A 19,214-nucleotide genomic window follows, 5' to 3' on the forward strand; every position below is an offset into this window, starting at 1 on the left:
CCTAAAATTAAACGAAGAATCCCTATCTCTACGGTAAAATTAAACTAATTCTAATCGCGATTGACAACTCCACTACTTAAATTTTTGGAACTTTCAGATATATTGATCAAACTCGTATAACAGTACATGTGCGTTCACAACAGTCGTCAATGTTGGAGTAGGGAAAGCTTTTATCTATTATTTATTTTTCATCGTACACGACATAAAAAAATACAATTTACAAAAATGTACCCTCACTGGGTTTTCCCGTGCCGAGAGCACATTTTACAACACTTATGAAAGAAAAGTCTGCTTCCGTAGTGTAATGGTCAGCACACTCGTCTACCGTAATGGATATATATATATATATATATATATATATATATATATATATATATATATATATATATATATATATATATATATATATATATATATATATATATATATATATATATATATGTATATATATATGTATAAATATATATATATATATATATATATATATATATATATATATATATATATATATATATATATATATATATATATATATATATATATATATATATATATATATATATATATATATATATATATATATATATATATATATGATGAGATGTCAAAAAATAATATAAAAAAATAACTCCTTAAATTGGAGATAATCCAGATTTGTGAACAAATATTTGGACACACTCGAAGTGTTGTAGCTAAATTTCTTAGTTGGATTTTTCATTCGAACCTTCCTCAATCTTTATTTTGCAGTCAGACATAGGTTTAATGAGTTTAAATGGATGGATAAACTTTTGAATGGCCAGTCAAGGTAAACCTGTGTTAGTTAGTTCATTAGTTATGTCTTCTGAGGGAATACCTCAGTCATTTCTGAACCGCCGCGCCGAGAGCACCGCTCCAAGTAGCTCTGACGCTCTAAAAATAAAAAAAAGACTTATTTAACATTAAAATTGACTAAAATACACAGTAATATATTTTTAAAAAAACATTGGCATAATATAATCTCATAATAAATTACAGCAAAAAAATCATATATGAATTATATATGGTACATAGTGATCTGATAAAAAAAAAAGTTTTTTTTCGTATTGAATTAATTTGAACAGCAAAGAGTGTGTGTTTTAAAAAGTGTTTATATACTTGTATTTTTAAAAATAAATAAACAGTGTATTTATAAATTGAAATTACAAAATGTGAATTGGTGAAAATAAAAAAAGTTTTTATTTGTAATGAGGTGAGTTTAAATTCATAAAAGAATACTATTTTAAAGAGTAACATAATTTTTTTAAATATAGTTGTCCGCCTCCGTAGTGTAATGGTCAGCACGCTCGGCTACCGCTCTGGAGGTCCCGGGTTCGATTCCCAGGGGGGATCAAATAAATATAAGTGATTTTTTCACTGTAATATTTATTCAATATTACCCTGGACTGGTACCTGAAGCGGAGGGCTGATCACCTTTCCTTCATGTGTAAACGATCAAGATAACTCTGCGTTTATATGACGCAGTGACCTATGCACCATTGGGGTGCGGATAAAGGTTTATTATTATTATTATTATGGGCTTACGACCTGTCATAGGCTGGTTTAAGTATGATTACTTTACCAATTTGCTAATGAGTGTTACACGTGTATAAAGTGATCACTTGAACCAGCCTATAACATGTAGTAAGCCCTTCAAATACTCAGACCTCTATATTCTTCTGCATCTATGTTGAGATATCTAACTAACTAACTAACCATGACGCCGCTTCTCCGCAGGGGTAGGCAGAGAGAATAGAACGCCACACCACTCTGCCTTTGCAAACATTCTTCGCCTCCTCCACCTTCATGCATTTCCTCATACATGCCCGCCGAGTATAACGACTCCTAACCTGACCGCTTTCAAGTATTTGACACAGCTGATTGCGCCAAATTTTCCTCGTTCTTCCTCTGCTTCTCTTTCCAACTACATTCGCCTCATAAATTTGTTTTACATTTCTTTCCTCGCATATCATTCGTTCCACATGTCCAAAACCACCTCAACACATCTTTCTCAATTTTATCGATTATGTTTTTCTCAGCCTTGCATTGTTTCCTTATTTCACCATTCGAACATCTATCGTACAACGTTTTGCTGCACATTCATCTTAGGGATCGCATTTTGATTGCATTCAGTCTTCTTTCATCCTTCTTTTGCCAACTCCATGCTTAGATCAATAGATGTCTCTAGTGAAGTTCTAGTGAGTCAAGAACAATAATTAAAAATTCAAAAACACACTCAAAAGGTTACAATATAAATTTTAATTAATTTGTCGAATCAATTACATACATGATATGCCGAAATTGTTGATGTAAGAAAACTGCATTAAAAAAGATCGCCTCGAGCTGTAAAAGTGCATTATGCACTTATTGATTTCTTTATACGATCCACGTGACGAGCTTTTATTGATTGCAAGATCTATCTGAACTTTCTAAAGTAGAGATGAAATGACAATTAGTTATTATTGTAATACATATTGATGTATGAGTATTTAAAAACAACTTGCAATACTTCATGGGTGAGTCTGACATATCGACAAATTTTCTAAGGGACTTAAAATTTATTTTCCATTAAGGCCAAGTATTCGTTAAATCTCAATTTTATTTTCACTAAATCCAGGTAACATTTTAAGTAAATGATTTTTTTCTTAAAACATCGTTTTTCAATGAAAAAAAAAGTTTTACATCGAAATAATTAAATGATTTTGAAAATAAGAAAATATTTTTTCTCTAAATATTTTGTGAAAAAAGTCAAATACCAATATTATATATATATATATATATATATATATATATATATATATATATATATATATATATATATATATATATATATATATATATATATATATATATATATATATATATATATATATATATATATATATATATATATATATATATGTAATAAAATAACTAGGTACCTACCTATACATTTTACTTACACATAGTACCTACATAAAACAGATCTACCACCAGATGTCGCATGCGTCGCGCTGAATAAAACAAAAGACATCAGATAGAAAAAATATAATATTCTGAACTGTCAGAATCAGATAGATAGATAGAAAAATATTATAAAGATAAATTAAGAATAAACTTTAATTATAAAGTTTGATTACAAAGCTACACATTGTTTATTTTATTATTGTACACCCACTTTACATATTATTTACACCCAATTTACGAAGGAAAATATTACCACGTTATATATATACATATATATATATATATATATATATATATATATATATATATATATATATATATATATTTTGTATCGCGTGCGAAGGCATGACCGACCTCTTGCGGGGTTGTCCGCGTTCTGAAATTGAATATTGAGAATTCCCCCATAATCATTTATTTTATGCGGGGTAGGTTTGTTTTTAACATTTCCATTTTTACACCCAGTCTGTCAATACGATGCAGTGTGCCATATGCACCATTAGGTGTGGAAAAGGGTTAGAAGAATACTTAGACCAGTTAAACTTCGAAAATGTCATTCTATTTTATCTATGTTGAGAATTCAAAAATGTAAAACAACTCCTTAATGGAGAAATCCAGATTTGCGAGCAAATATTCGGACACACTAAACATGTTGTGAAATTAAGAAATAAACAGTATGTAAATATAAATTAAGAAATAATCAGTATGTGGTTAAATGGCGCTAAGTTAGGCTACCACAAAAAGGTAGGTGTAATAAAGCCTTATAAACAATATTCTCGTATTAAGCGGTTAAAAATTCATTCTTATTATCGTACATACCTCGTACGTTACATAAGGCGTACTTGCTACGGGGTCCGTTTATTAATCTGTGCTAAATAAATTGTGCAATTCGTCACTTATCTTTATTACAAGCGGGAACAATTTTCTACTTGTTTTTGTAGAGTCTCAATAAAAAAACGTGGATTTAAAATTTCATCTTGTATTGTTCACATCAGTTTTTTCTTTATCACTTTTTTTGTATAAGAAAATAAAGAGATGGGAGCAGAAAACATCAATAATACTAATTAACTGGCATTAAGGAAAATATAAATTAAACTATTCGGTTTACATTACTTAAGTTATATAAAAATGAGGACAGTGTATAATTATTATTACTTAATTACTATGAAATGATGATCATATACACATAAATACGTAAATACATTTATATATATATATATATATATATATATATATATATATATATATATATATATATATATATATATATTTTTTTTTTATATTTATTTATATATATATATAAATGAATGCGGAATTAAGAAGTCGATACACAAGAACAAACGATCGAGTAAAAATACCGTCCTCCCAATCTGCATAACCATTGGTAGGTTGAAATTTTAAGAATACAAGTTTTAGATGTTAATAAATGTATTTATTAAATAACAAAAAAATACGAAGTTGAACAGAACCCAAAGATCTTCAGACCTCTTCTGCTGTATCTATCACACAAGCTTTCGATAGTCTGTATCCCACACATAGGAATATTGTCATCGAATGTAACAAAATTGAGAAAATTTTAAAGAACGTAAAAAAAAGACAAATTATATCAAATATGAAGCATAATTCAAACAATGAATGCGGTAAAATGGTGGATAGAAACGATCGACGCGATATTTTTGTATGAAATTAATTTGGGGTAGAAGAAATAAACGACACATCCGGGAAAACGATTATTCGAGGAACGATAGATAGAGTTTTCACTGTATATACATGCATATATATATTAATCTTCAAACCCTTATCCACACCCCGATGGTGCATAGGGCACTGTATTATATAAAGGAGTGTTATTTTGATCGTTAACACACGAAGGAAAGGTGATCAGCCATCCTCTTCAGGTACCAGTCCAGGGTAATATTGAATAAATTTAATATTATTCTGAAAAAATCACTTGTATTTATTTGACTCCCCCCCTGGGAATCGAAACCGGGACCTTCAGAACGGTATATGTATAAACGCAACGCGTATTGACAAACGTGGTTTCTGTAACAAATTCGTGTAAAAACAAATAAGTACACAATGTTGACATTATATTTATGTACATAGATAATAATATTATGTAGGTATGTACTATGGGTGCCTGTAACCTGAATGCGTTATATTACTATTACGTATGCACTCGCCAAATAATTGCAAAAATCACGTGTCATTCTTTCTCTCATGGTCCGGCCACACACACACATAGTTTGTGCGCAATGTTGTGCGTGTGGCTACTCGGTATTTGTGCGCAAACCGCATTGTGGCGAAGACCGTTATCGGAAGACAAGTCGGCGATGCGCCCAAATGACGAATTGTTTTTATCTCTTACATTATTGTTTACTGTTGCTACTGTCGACAGGGGTTAGGAGAGAGGATAGAATGCCACATTGGTCTAAACTGATATAAACATCTACCTTCCTTAATATTAAAGTCATATTTTTTTCTTATTTTTAAATTTGACTTTTACTTGGTAAATGCCACTATTTCTTCAAATCTATTGTGACACTATTTTGATGCTTTCCACATCATTTTCCATCTCCGCGGTGTAATGGTTAGCGTGCTTAGCTACCGTACTGAAGGTCCCGGGTTTGATTCCCGAGGAGGAGATGAAAATAAATCTTTGTGATTTTACACTCTATTATTTATACAATTTACCCTGGACTGCTCCTTGAAGGGCAGGAGTGACCTTGCCTACATGTTAATAACGATCAAGATAACACTGCGTTTACCGACGCAACACATCGCTCACTACTTCCAAGAACGTCATACATAAAAAAACATGATTTTTCAGGAGATCGTTTTTAATGTTTAAAAATATAACAAAATATATTAAACATAAATATCAAGCCACTTATTCAACTTTTTACTGTGAAACAGATCTCTTTAGGTAAAACCTGAATGTCCTTTCTCCATTTGAAAAATATTTTGGATATTTGAAAAAATAATTAAACAATACCTTTTCTTCAAACGTTTTTGGTAAAATGTGAGTTTTTCTTAATGTCGTACATTTTACGATAGTCCTGTATTAGGGTATATTGAAACAATTCTTGTGATCTAGAGCTAAATATTTTTTTTACACATGATATGAAAAACACATTTCCTTTACGTAGACTACACGCTTAAGTTAACACCGCGCAAAGTGTGAGCAGTTTAACTCTTCAGCACTACGACGCTTACACAAAACGCTATTTTTGTGCGCAATCTTCAGTTTTCAGAGCACACACTACGTGCGCAAACTAGTGCGCACATGTGAGCGCGATTCAAAGCGGGAACGTGTAGACGGGCTATTAGAATCACCCAAACTCGAGTTTCATAACCCTATATTTAACAGGTGAGTCGTAATACATCAAATGACATAAATTGTAACTTTGAAAACCTTGAAATAAGGAAAAATGTTTCTGATTATTACTGTCTTTTTTTTCTTTTAACCCTTATCCGCACCCATTGGTGCATAGGGCACTGTATCGTATATAAGCAGTGCGATCTTGATCGTTAAATACACGAAGGGAAGGTGATCAGCCTTGCGTCCGGTACCAGTCCAGGGTGATATTAATTAAATATTAGAACGAAAAATCACTAATATTTATTATGATCTCCTTGGGAATAGAATGCGGGATCTCCAGCATGGTAGCCTAGCGCTCTAACCACTATACTATGGAGGCGGACAATTTGATTGGACAGTGTTACTGTACTATGGCTAGTAATTAAAAGGGTTTTTATATTGTTCCACGATATTTGCGCATGGGGCAAGTACGCACAATTTAATTGAAACAAAAGAGATGCGTAAAATCATAAGTGTTTATGTTTATGATAATATTAGTTTCATAATGTTCTATATTCTTGTCCGCCTCCGTAGTGTAATGGTCAGCATGCTCGGCTACCGTTTTTTAAGCGATTTTTTCACTCTAATATTTATTCAATATTACCCTGGACTGGTACCTGAAGTGGAGGGCTGATCATCTTTCCTTCATGTGTAAACGATCGAGATAACACTGCGTTTATATGAAGCAGTGCCCTATGCACCATCGGGGTGCGGTAATGTTTTTTTATTATTTATTATTAATGTTCTTTATTAAAAGTGAGCACTTTCCTCTTAACGATGTACCTATATAACATGATAAGTCATAATATAAATAAGGCCAATTCATAACATAATAATTATCGCCGTAAAACTAAGATGGAATTGTAAATTATTGGGAAACAGCAATATAACATTATCGATATGTGGGAAGAGAGTGATGAAATTTAGTAATTATTATTTTTGGTAATGTCATTAGTCTGTTGTTTCGATATTGCTAATTGATTGCACATGAACCTTCATTATTTCTGTGCAACATAGACGTTTTACAAGCCAAATTGGAAGCCTTGCAAAAAAATCAGACATTTAACAAATCAAATAGGTCGTTTTACAAACCAAATTGGTAGCTTTGCAAATCAAACTAGACATTTACCAAATCAAATTGGACGTTCTTCAAACAAAATTGGAAGCTTCGCAAATCAAATTAGACATTTAAAAAATCAAATAGGTCGTTTTAAAAACCAAATTGGTAGCTTTGCAAATCAAACTAGACATTTAACAATTCAAATTGGTAGTTTTTAAAACTAAATTAAAAGCTTCACAAATCAAACTAGAGATTTAACTAATCAAATAGGTTGTTTTTCAAACCAAATTGGAAGCCTTACAAATCAAATTGGTCGTTGTACAAAACAAATTTTCTCTGACATTTAAAAAAATCACAAGGGCTCTCTATAGCGCAACCGCTAACGGTAAACTGAATAAAATATTAGAAAAAACCCTCCTTTATATGATACAAAAACAACATTAGGAACAACCGTAAACACAGTTGGTAAAAAAAAATGTACCACAGATTAAATAAAAATACGACATTACTTATACATCAACCCAATATTTGCATACAGCAAAATATCATATTTTATCGTATAAAAGTTAAAATGTGTAAGCTTCTTACGTTATAACGAGTTATATTGTATTTAAAACCTCATAAATTTCTTCGTTTTATTGAATATCCAGACAGTTTTATCACGTTTTTATATGTAGTCAAGTAATATTAAATATATATATATATATATATATATATATATATATATATATATATATATATATATATATATATATATATATATATATATATATATATATATATATATATATATATATATATATATATATATATATATATATATATATATATATATATATATATATATATATATATATATATATATATATATATATATATATATATATATATATATATATATATATATATATATATATATATATATATATATATATATATATATATATATATATATATATATATATATATATATATATATATATATATATATATATATATATATTGTATATATATTACGCAGGTAAGTGCATTGATATCAAGGCCCAACTATCAGCTGTTCTCGGCATTATAGGCGAGCCGTGATTATTTTAATAATACCTGCGACATGTATTAAGTCAATAACGAACGCATGCAATACCAAATGTGATAGGAATCAGCAATGAAGACCAGATGAATTTAAAGATAGACCCTGCGACGACCTACAATATTTGGCCTCAAACTAAACTCTTTGAGACCAATCTTGCTTCATTGACGGTAACATGTAAATATAATCTTCAAGTGACTCATTTATATGTATTATATAAACATTTTATACATACATATATATATATATATATATATATATATATATATATATATATATATATATATATATATATATATATATATACATATATACATTTTGAGATATACATCTTCTTCCTATGCTACGTTCACAAGTTCTTATTATCATCTTTAATTTTTGCAAGTTACGGGTTAGGTCCATGTATCGTGGCACTCCGTCCATGTATCGTGGCACTCCACGTTAAAGGTTGACAATCATCATGCCAATTTTTACTACGTCTGCAGCCGCTCTAAACGGGGACTCAGTGCTATAATGAAACCATTCTCTCAAGTCGTTACTTGAGAGAATGGTTTCATTGTAGCACTGAGTCCCCGCTTAGAGCGGCTGCAGACATAGTAAAAATTGCCAAAACGATTGCCAATCTTCATCGTGGAGTACCACAATAAGAGATCCTTACTCGTAAGCCTGATTACAAAATTAAAGATACTAGCATAAGAACTTGTGAACGTAACATAGGAAGAAGATGTATTTCTTAGATGAGCAACTTGAGAGAGTGGTTTCACTGTAGCGCTGAGTCCCCGTTTAGAGCGGCTGAATACACAGAAAAAATTGCCATGATGATTACCAACCTTCAACGTAGAGTGCTACGATAAGAGGACCTAACTCGTAAAGCCTGATTACAAAATTAAATATATATATATATATATATATATATATATATATATATATATATATATATATATATATATATATATATATATATATATATATATATATATATATAAATATATATATATATATATATATATATATATATATATATATATATATATATATATATATATATATATATATATATATATATATATATATATATATATATATATATATATATATATATATATATATATATATATATATATATATATATATATATATATATATATATATATATATATATATAGTATAATAGGAACTTGTAAACGTAACTCAGGAAGAAGAGTATAGTAGTTTCACTGTAGCACTGGGTCCCCGCTTAGCGCTGCAAACAAGACTCGTAAAGTCTGGTTACAAAATCAAAGATAAGATCAGATTGGTGTTGAAAATAAATCGTACAACGTTAAGAAATTCGCGTAGGTATGCCATATACACGTTTCACAATCGCAGAAAACAAAATCATCTCGTTATTAGTTACATCGATTGATAGGTACATGCATTTCACTAAATCTGACAAGCCAATAAATAATATGGTGAGATTGATCGTGAACTGAAAATAAATAATAGCCTTTTTACCTGACATTTGTAAGAGGTGATATAAATAAATTGCCGTAAACTGTTTTACAAGCGATATTCAGTAATGGTGTTCAAATTGAACCATATAACGAAAATTCCTTACACATACTTACTTACTATACTTACTTACTTCCTCTCCAAGCACAAGAGCACAGTCTCTTTTATGGAGAGGCACAGCGAATCGAAATATAAAAGTTCTCCATATGCATAAATGATTCAAATGTACATATTATGTTAAAAATAAAAATGTAAATATGTCAAATGAATAAAAAAAAATACACATATATATATATATATATATATATATATATATATATATATATATATATATATATATATATATATATGTATATATATATATATATATATAAAAATATATATATATATATATATATATATATATATATATGTATATATATATATATATATATACATATATTTATATATATATATATATTTATATATATATATATATATATATATATATATATATATATATATATATATATATATATATATATATATATATATATATATATATATATATATATATATATATATATATATATATATATATATATATTTATATATATATATATATATATATAAAATATATCGCTCACTCCTTTCAAGAACGTCATAATTTAAAAATCGTCCATTTTCAAGTGTGCATGTTTTCGGAATGCACAGAAAATGTACTATATCCCAGCAAAAGTGGCATATTTTAAACTTATTATTTACCCGCTACTGGACAGAAAGTGATGTTTTTGCCTTTTGAAGAAAATGTATTGTTTAATAAATTTTTTAAATAAACTATATATTTTTCAAATTGATAAAAAAAACCTTCAGGTTCTACCTCAAAAGATCTGTTGCGCAGTAAAAATTTTAATAAGTAGCTTGATATTTATTTTTAATACATTGCATTATATCTTTAAACTTTCAAAACGTTCTCCTGAAAAATCAAGTTTTTTGATTTATGACGTTCTTGAAAGGAGTGAGCGATATATAGAACTTGAGTAATTTGAATAGTGTGGTTGTCAATAATGGGTAGGATTAGTGAATGTTACACGTGTGTAAAGTGATCACTTAACCTAGCCTATGACGGTCGTCAGCCCCGTAAATGCCTAGATTTCCATATTCTTCTTCATCTTTGACGAGATGTCAAAAAATAATATTTAAAATTATTATCTACGTATTATGTCAACACTTAACATTGTCGTATATACTGACTCAAGAGTGGTTTCACTGTAGCACTAAGTTGTTTAATACTGTTTATTATTTACACAAATATTATAATTTCATACTATTTCTGTGAGCCTAAGCAGCTCATTATTAGAAATAGGTATCGAATTGCAGTAGAGTGGGTTCGAACCGAGAAAATCTGACTTAAGAGTCCGCGACACTAACCACGGGACCACAACCTGACATATTATACTAATATATATTATGTTATATTCTAACCATTATCCGCACCCAATGGTGCATAGGGCACTGCATATTGACGCATTGTTATATTGGTCATTAACACACGAAGGAAAGGTGATCAGCCCTCCGCTCCAGGCACCAGTCCAGGGTTATATGGAATAAATATTAGAGTGAAAAAATCACTTTACTATTTACTTTACCCTACGGGGATCGAACCCGGGACCCCCAGTGCGGTACCCGAGCGCGCTGACCATTACACTGCGGAGGCGAACAAAGATATAATAATTAATATAATATTATATTAAACATATATTGTATTATACAATATATAATATTATATTATATTATATATTATATTTTGTCCGCCTCCGTAGTGTAATGGTCAGCACGCTCGGCTACCGTTCTGGAGGTCCCGGGTTCGATTCCCAAGGGGGGTAAAATAAATATAAGTGATTTTTTCACTCTCATATTTATTCAATATTACCCTGGACTGGGTACCTAAAGCGGAGGGCTGATCACCTTTCCTTCATGTGTAAACCATCAAGATAACACTGCGTTTATATGACGCAGTGCCCTATGCACCATTGGGGTGCGGATAAGGGTTTTATTAATATTATATATTATATAATAATATATAATATAATATTATGTTAATGCCCAAACTTCCATGTGACTGTTTAGAAATCTCAATTATTTTTATTTTTAACTAACTAACTAACCATCACACCGCTTTCCGCAAGGGTAGGCAGAGAGAATAGGCCACACCACTCTGTCCTTGCAAACATTCTTTGCCTCTTCCACGTTCATGCATCTCCTCATACATACCCGCCGATTGTTTCAACTCCTAACCTGACCACTTTCAAGTATTTGGCATCATGCTAAGTTTTTCTCGGTCTTCCTCTGCTTTATTATTTATTTTTAATGGGCTGAAATCTACTTTATATCGTATATTTTTTTGGGTTCATGATATATATACATATATATATATATATATATATATATATATATATATATATATATATATATATATATATATATATATATATATATATATATATATATATATATATATATATATATATATATATATTAAAAATTGATCATAGTACCTACATTTAAAATTACTTGAAATTTTTTTCAGCAGATCATTTTCATTTTCCCATTTAAATTTTCTTATTATTTTTTGACATCTCATCAAAGATGAAGAAGAATATGGAAGTCTGGGCATTTACGGGGCTTACGACCGTCATAGGCTGGTTTAAGTGATCACTTTACACACGTGTAACATTCACCAATTCTACCCATTATTGACAACCACACTACACAAATTCTTGGAAGTTCTATATATATGAACCAATTTAGAAACCTTGTTCATGAATCACTAGAACTTCACTAGAGACATCTATTGGTGAGATGTAAATTAAATTAAATTTAAATTAAATTAAATTAAATTAAATTAAATTAATTAAATTTTCTAATGTGATTGTATTAAATATGTTTAATGAAAATGAAAAAATACACGTCTTATTTACAGGAGTAGTCACGTTCAAATACGTGTTGATTCTTAGTTGTTTTTTATTACCCAATTCAAATCTGGAGTTGATAGTGTGAAGCACGTTCCGATAATTCCAAGTGATCATTACAATATTACGATCATATCCTGTGCACTGGAAAATCCCAGTAGCGAGACCGATCGGCTGTAAAAATGACTTAGCTTTGTATAATTTTCATATAAGCGGTGAGCATGTTTCATTTCAATTTTAAAACACAGAAACACATCAAAGAAAACCGAAAACGTCATGTATTTTTTAAAATTATCTAACGTCCAAGTGACTGTGAAATCTGGCTACGGCTTATGCAACACCGCTTATTATGACCCTACTCAGGCTTCAACTTTTTAAGTTCAATAGCCTATTACTCGTGAGTGGATTTACTCTTTATGTTTAACGTTACTATAATTTCATGTAATTCATGAGTGAAAATTCTAGGCAAAAACACTCGCTGGTAAAAAGAACTTCGATTTTTATGCCATAAAGTTGCACAACCTGCTTCCATTATCCATAAAATCATTGAAAAACGAAAATAAGTATAAAGAGGGATTCATAAATGGATAACTGAGGTGGATAGATTTGAATTAGATCGCATCATTCGGCCATGTTGCATGGCATGGCATAAATAATTTTCTTTAATTTTTACTTGGTAAATACCTTCTTCTTCTTATTCATCTTGTTGTAGGCCTTTGTGGCCTGTTTTTAAGAGGGATTAGCCTCCTGCGATGTCGATTCCCAGCTATCGACCCATCTCTTTGGCGGTCTGCTCGGGAATCGTCTACCATGGGGTTGGCCGTACAGTGCGATGTGGGAGAGTCTGGATGGTTCCATTCTCCTCACATGCGCATACCATTGTCTCCTACGTTGCCTTTTCCACCCAACGACATCTTCGATCTCGCATGTTTCCCTGATCCTGGCGTTTCTTATTTTATCTCGAAGACTCTTGCCTGATATGCTTCTTAGAGTCTTCATTTCTGCCACTCAAAATAAATTAAATAAAAATAACAATTATGAAAAACGAAATGATAAGTATACGTAATAACACAAATGCAAAACTTGGAGAAAAAAGGTTAAAAATTATTTGTCATTGGATCGTTACAAATGAAGGCTGAGTGAGTGCATCTCGCCGGCATATCTTTCAAGTAATTAAATTAAATTTTCCACTTGATGCTGTATTTATTCACCGAGTACTGAATCTGCACTATCTCATGCATGGCTAGCCAAGTGTTCTGTAACTACTTTTAATTCATTTACGACTGCAAATTTATTTGAACTACCATGAAATCCAAAATAATATATTTTTGTTGTTCTAATGTCATGAAAAATATCGTGAAATTCGGACGCCCTTTTCAGCTTTGCGAATATTAAGTTTCTATTATATTTCTGAACAGATTACTTTTCATGAAGAATATACAGAAGATTCGACAACAACATAGTGTTGAATGTTACACGTGTGTAAAGTGATCACTTAAAGCAGCCTAGGACAGTCCCTCAGACGGATATAAATGCTTGACTTCCATATTCTTCTTCATCTGAATTGAGATACCAACGAATAATGTGTAAAATAACTTCCATGATTGGAGATAATGCAGATTTGTGAACTAGTATTTGGACACACTCGAAATGTTGTAAATGTTACACAATGTGTAAAGTGATCAAGTTTTTTTATATTCGAACGTACCCTACTGCAATTTGATTCTTATTTTTAACCCTAGAATACTAAACTATCGTAAAAAATACGACGGCAAAATGACGATACCTGGAAAAACAATTTTCGCGTCGTTCCTGCAGCCACTGTTTCACAATAGCTTCCTAATGTACCTTTATTTTTTTTAATAAATCTCGATCTCCTAAACCAAAAGAATGTTATAACTACTTCTATAATAATAAAAGTTTTTGATTATCTTATTTACTCCCGTTTTATTTCTATGTCGTATTTTTAATGAATTTTAGTAACAATGTCACTCGTTAGATAGTTTAGTAATATAGGGTTAATAACATAATAAATGTAACCCTGAAGAGGGCAACAGGTTGTTGCCGAAACTAGTTGGTTAATAAAAATGTGAGTGGATCAGAACACAAAGTATTTTTGTTTCTCGAAATAATAGGCTAATAACAGGTTGCCTACGAAAATAGTATGAAATCGAAATATTTGTGACACAAATATTTTTCATTCAAAATAATTAAAATTTTAATAATAATTCATATTCTTAACAATGGCAGATTTTAAGCTCTAGTAAACACTCAGACTTCCGTATTTCCGTCTGTAAGATTTTTTTCCATATGTCTTGAGATATTTATAGCATGGACAAAATGAGTCACCCAACGATTTACTATGAGTGGAAAATGTTACACTTTCAATTAGTAGATAAGGTATTTTTCCTTCTTCACTCAGATTTTTTCTGGTATTTCAACTATTGATTAGATTATGTAATTACATACGTACAGCATTGAATATGTATTTACAATTACGTCATTTGATTTCAGAAAACCAAGTGAAGATGGCCCCTTCACGAGCTCGTGTCTCCAGCTGCTGCCTTCTGCTGCTGGTGATCTGCGCAGTACCAACTTACAGCGGTAAGTTCTTCTTCGTCTTGCTTGTCAGTGGTAATATTTTAGGTTGTCTAAGACGTGGTAGACGATTCGATTCCATTCTTCACAGCCCTGGAATCAAATAGAAAACAGTGCTTGAAGAAATCCGTTTGAACTTATTTATTTGGTCTCCTTGAAACAATCTTTAAGTGGGTATTTCTTTAACTTTTCATATTACTACCAGATTCTTTAGATAGTCTTTATTCTTATTTAATTTTTTTTTTAAATATTTGAATATACCACTTAATGAGTTTTATTTATATATACGACTCGTTTAGAAAACTTACAAATGTTTTCATCTTCTGGTAAAAATTAAAACTAATGAACAAAAAATATATTTAGGGGTATACATAGGTTAATAAATATAGGGAAGGGGGGGGGGGTTAAGGAACAAGATTTTTTGTAAAAGGAAACATAGATAATAATGGTGACGTATTTTTAAACAGTATATTATTAATTAACGTTTTATCTCAATTATTTTTTTTTGTATTTCTAAATTTTCGAAATTATTCATGACTTTATTCTTCACAGCAATACCATATATACTCAGAAAAATAAATAAACTTTTCTTCCTTGAGCTATACGGAGTCTTTCAATATCTCTATTTCCTAGAAGATAGTGACTTTGTGGGTCTCGCAGTTTGAATGATTCACGACATCCACCTTCAGCAATACATTTCCAATGCATTCAATATGTTCATGTTTCAAACTGTTATATTACCAAAAAAATATTCCCAAGCTTCTTAAAAAGCTAAAAACATGTAATTAATAAACGTAAAACACGAAAAATCTAAAATATTGTGATTAAATAACGTTTCTTGTTTCGTTTTTCAGACGTTTTACAAGACACCCTGCCAGTCACAACCGAATTCAAAGATTCAATAACAGACACAGCAGTTCCAAGAGCTGACAGTGCGACAGCTGCTCTAATTGCAGACCAAAATACAGTAAAAATAAGCAAAGAAGAAGCGTTAGTTATAGCGGGTTATAATGAAAAACCAAACAAAATAGACGTTGAAGATAATCAAATAACACAAGAGACAGAAATATTGGAAGACGTAGAGATTAAAGACAACAATGAAGAAACTACTAAGGTAGAAAATAAAATGGAAGAAGAAGATGTTGTCGAGGAACCGAAAGATGGAGCTGATCATCCATGCTACAGGGAATGTGAACCAGGAAAGAACATGGAGTGTTACTACAAGTTTGAGATTGAATGGTACCAGTCCATGAGCAAGGCTTGCTACGATTGTCCATTCAATGCAACCGATTGCGACAGAATTGACTGCATCGCAGGAGACGGAGTCAACAGGCCGCTCACCGTTATCAATAGGAAGATGCCTGGTCCAAGTATTCAAGTAAGTTCAATTGCGATCATGCTTATATTTGAATTGCGTTTATATAATTTTTATTTGATTTAATATGGTTACAAAGGTTTTTCAATAATTTAATTCATTTTCTAGATATTTTTGACTTACAATTTTAAGATTAATTACGCTGTTCTGTCGCAATAGACTAAGCTCTTGTGCTTGGAGAGGGACTTACACTTATTATTATTTTATGGTTTTTGTTTGTGAGTGATATAATTTATAATTATGATTTTTATTGTATTTCTTGTAGTATTTTTTTCGATCAACATGTATATGAATACATATATTGAAAATGATAATTTTGTTGGATAGGTTTTTTTTTTGCTTTTTAAAATGACTTTACTGATTTTTCTTGAACTGTTTTGATAGGGTTCAAGATTTAAAGAAATCATTTTCAAAACAATGACAGCTGATATACTAGTATACCTTCTTCTTCCTAGCTTCATCCCAACTAATCGTCTTTGTATCAATCGTTATCGACTGTTGGTATCAGCTCTCCTCGTCCTCAGGTTTTAGGTTCTTCAATCATGGACAACGTCACCTAGACCATACCAATTTCGAAACTTTTCCTTTCTCGTTTCCTCTGTTTCACTTTACTTGCCCCTGGAATCCCACACATTGTCAGTCTTTGCATCATCTGGATCTGATATACTCGTATCTTCTTCTTGGCTACATCCCAGTTTATTGTCCTTGTAGACTGCTGGGGTCAGCTCTCCTCGTCCTCAGGTTATATGTCCTTCTGTCCTTGATAACGTCACCTAGGCCATGCCTTCGAATCATGTTATCTTTCTGCTTCACCCATGAATTCCTTGGCCTTCCTCGAGTTTTCGATGACGTTTAAAATTATTTGTTTCCTATCCCGCGTTCATCAGCGACAAATCCAAAATGTTGTTTTTCTGTGGCAGTTTTCCGACTTTTGACAACCATAAACCAGCACTAACGTAATCATAGATGCATTGTTTTAAACAGAAACCTTCAAGTTCTTATCAAGTACTTACCTACCTAACACCTAACCCTATTGATACGAGCGTCTCGCAATAATATCGATGCAGATTTCTCATGTTCTGTTGTGCGGAAAATTATGTATTGGTCATCATCATCATCAATATAGAAATGTAAATTGATAATTGACCATACCAATTTCGAAACTTTTCCTTTCTCGTTTCCTCTGTTTCACTTTACTTGCCCCTGGAATCCCACACATTGTCAGTGTTTGCATCATCTGGATCTGATATACTCGTATCTTCTTCTTGGCTACATCCCAGTTTATTGTACTTGTAGACTGCTGGGGTCAGCTCTCCTCGTCCTCAGGTTATATGTCCTTCTGTCCTGGATAACGTCACCTAGGCCATGCCTTCGAATCATGTTATCTTTCTGCTTCACCCATGAATTCCTTGGCCTTCCTCTAGATAACTTTCGAGGAAGATCCATTTTTATTGCCTGGTTAACTACATGTTCGATATACTCGTATACCGCCATGTATATCAATATACAGAATATATACACACTTCGACCAATGTTTTAGCCACCTTTGCAACGGCTTTCTTCGGGGCGATATTTTACTAAAATATATAGAAAAAATAATAACCTTTTTTGCAAACAAGGTCCTTAAGAAATTTCTTGATTTTTTTAGTTCCGATAAAAATCATGCCCAAAATTAACTGTAAAGTATTTTTTATGTGTTATATGTACGTGATAGCCGTCATGCCAAGTTTTCCTCTGATTTCCTATGCCTCTATTTCCATCGACATTCGTCTCATATATTTATTTTATCATTATTTTCTCACTCATTTTTTCCACATATCCAACCATCTCAACAAATCTTTCTTCATTCTATCGATAATGCTTTTCTCAGCCTTGCAATATTACCTTATTCGACTGTTCGAACATCACGAACATGAGTGATCACATGTCGACTGCATTCAGTCAACTTTTATCCTTATTTTGCAAACTCAATTCTTAAATTTCATGCATTAGTGTCAGAATCAGTTTATGGTAGATCCAAGTTGAAACTCTAGTTTTTTAGTATGTGATTTGATACAACATTTTGAGTGTGTCCAAATACTTGTTCACAAAATCTGGATTATCTCCAATTACAGGAGTTATTTTCATATAATATTTTATGAAAATAACTCCTGTAATTGGAGATAATCCAGATTTTGTGATCAAGTATTTGGACACACTCAAAATGTTGTAAATAAATTATCTGGTCAAATTATAAGCTTAATAATAAAAATGAAAATGGTATTTTCTGGCGTTTCTCATGTGTGTGATTATAATCCGGGATTCGGATCTCCCATACTAATATATGAGTTTCTGCT

General features: G+C 31.0%; 1 protein-coding gene across 1 annotated transcript in view; it reads left to right on the forward strand.

Annotated features, from left to right (window-relative positions):
* Nucleotides 1–856: 856 nt before the first annotated feature.
* LOC148305090 (multicopper oxidase 3-like) overlaps nt 857–19,214 on the forward strand; it is a 36,378-nt gene continuing 18,020 nt past the window's right edge. The window contains exons 1-3 of the mRNA XM_088267260.1: nt 857–1,228; nt 15,420–15,509; nt 16,358–16,881. Of these exons, the coding sequence (XP_088123386.1) occupies nt 15,434–15,509; nt 16,358–16,881 (600 nt within the window). The 5' untranslated portion in view covers nt 857–1,228; nt 15,420–15,433. The remainder of the gene's footprint in view (nt 1,229–15,419; nt 15,510–16,357; nt 16,882–19,214) is intronic.

Source organism: Brachycentrus maculatus, unplaced genomic scaffold (genome assembly GCF_059751285.1).
Source record: "Brachycentrus maculatus isolate JH-2025_06_01 unplaced genomic scaffold, ASM5975128v1 h1tg000286l, whole genome shotgun sequence".
NCBI lineage: Eukaryota > Metazoa > Arthropoda > Insecta > Trichoptera > Brachycentridae > Brachycentrus > Brachycentrus maculatus.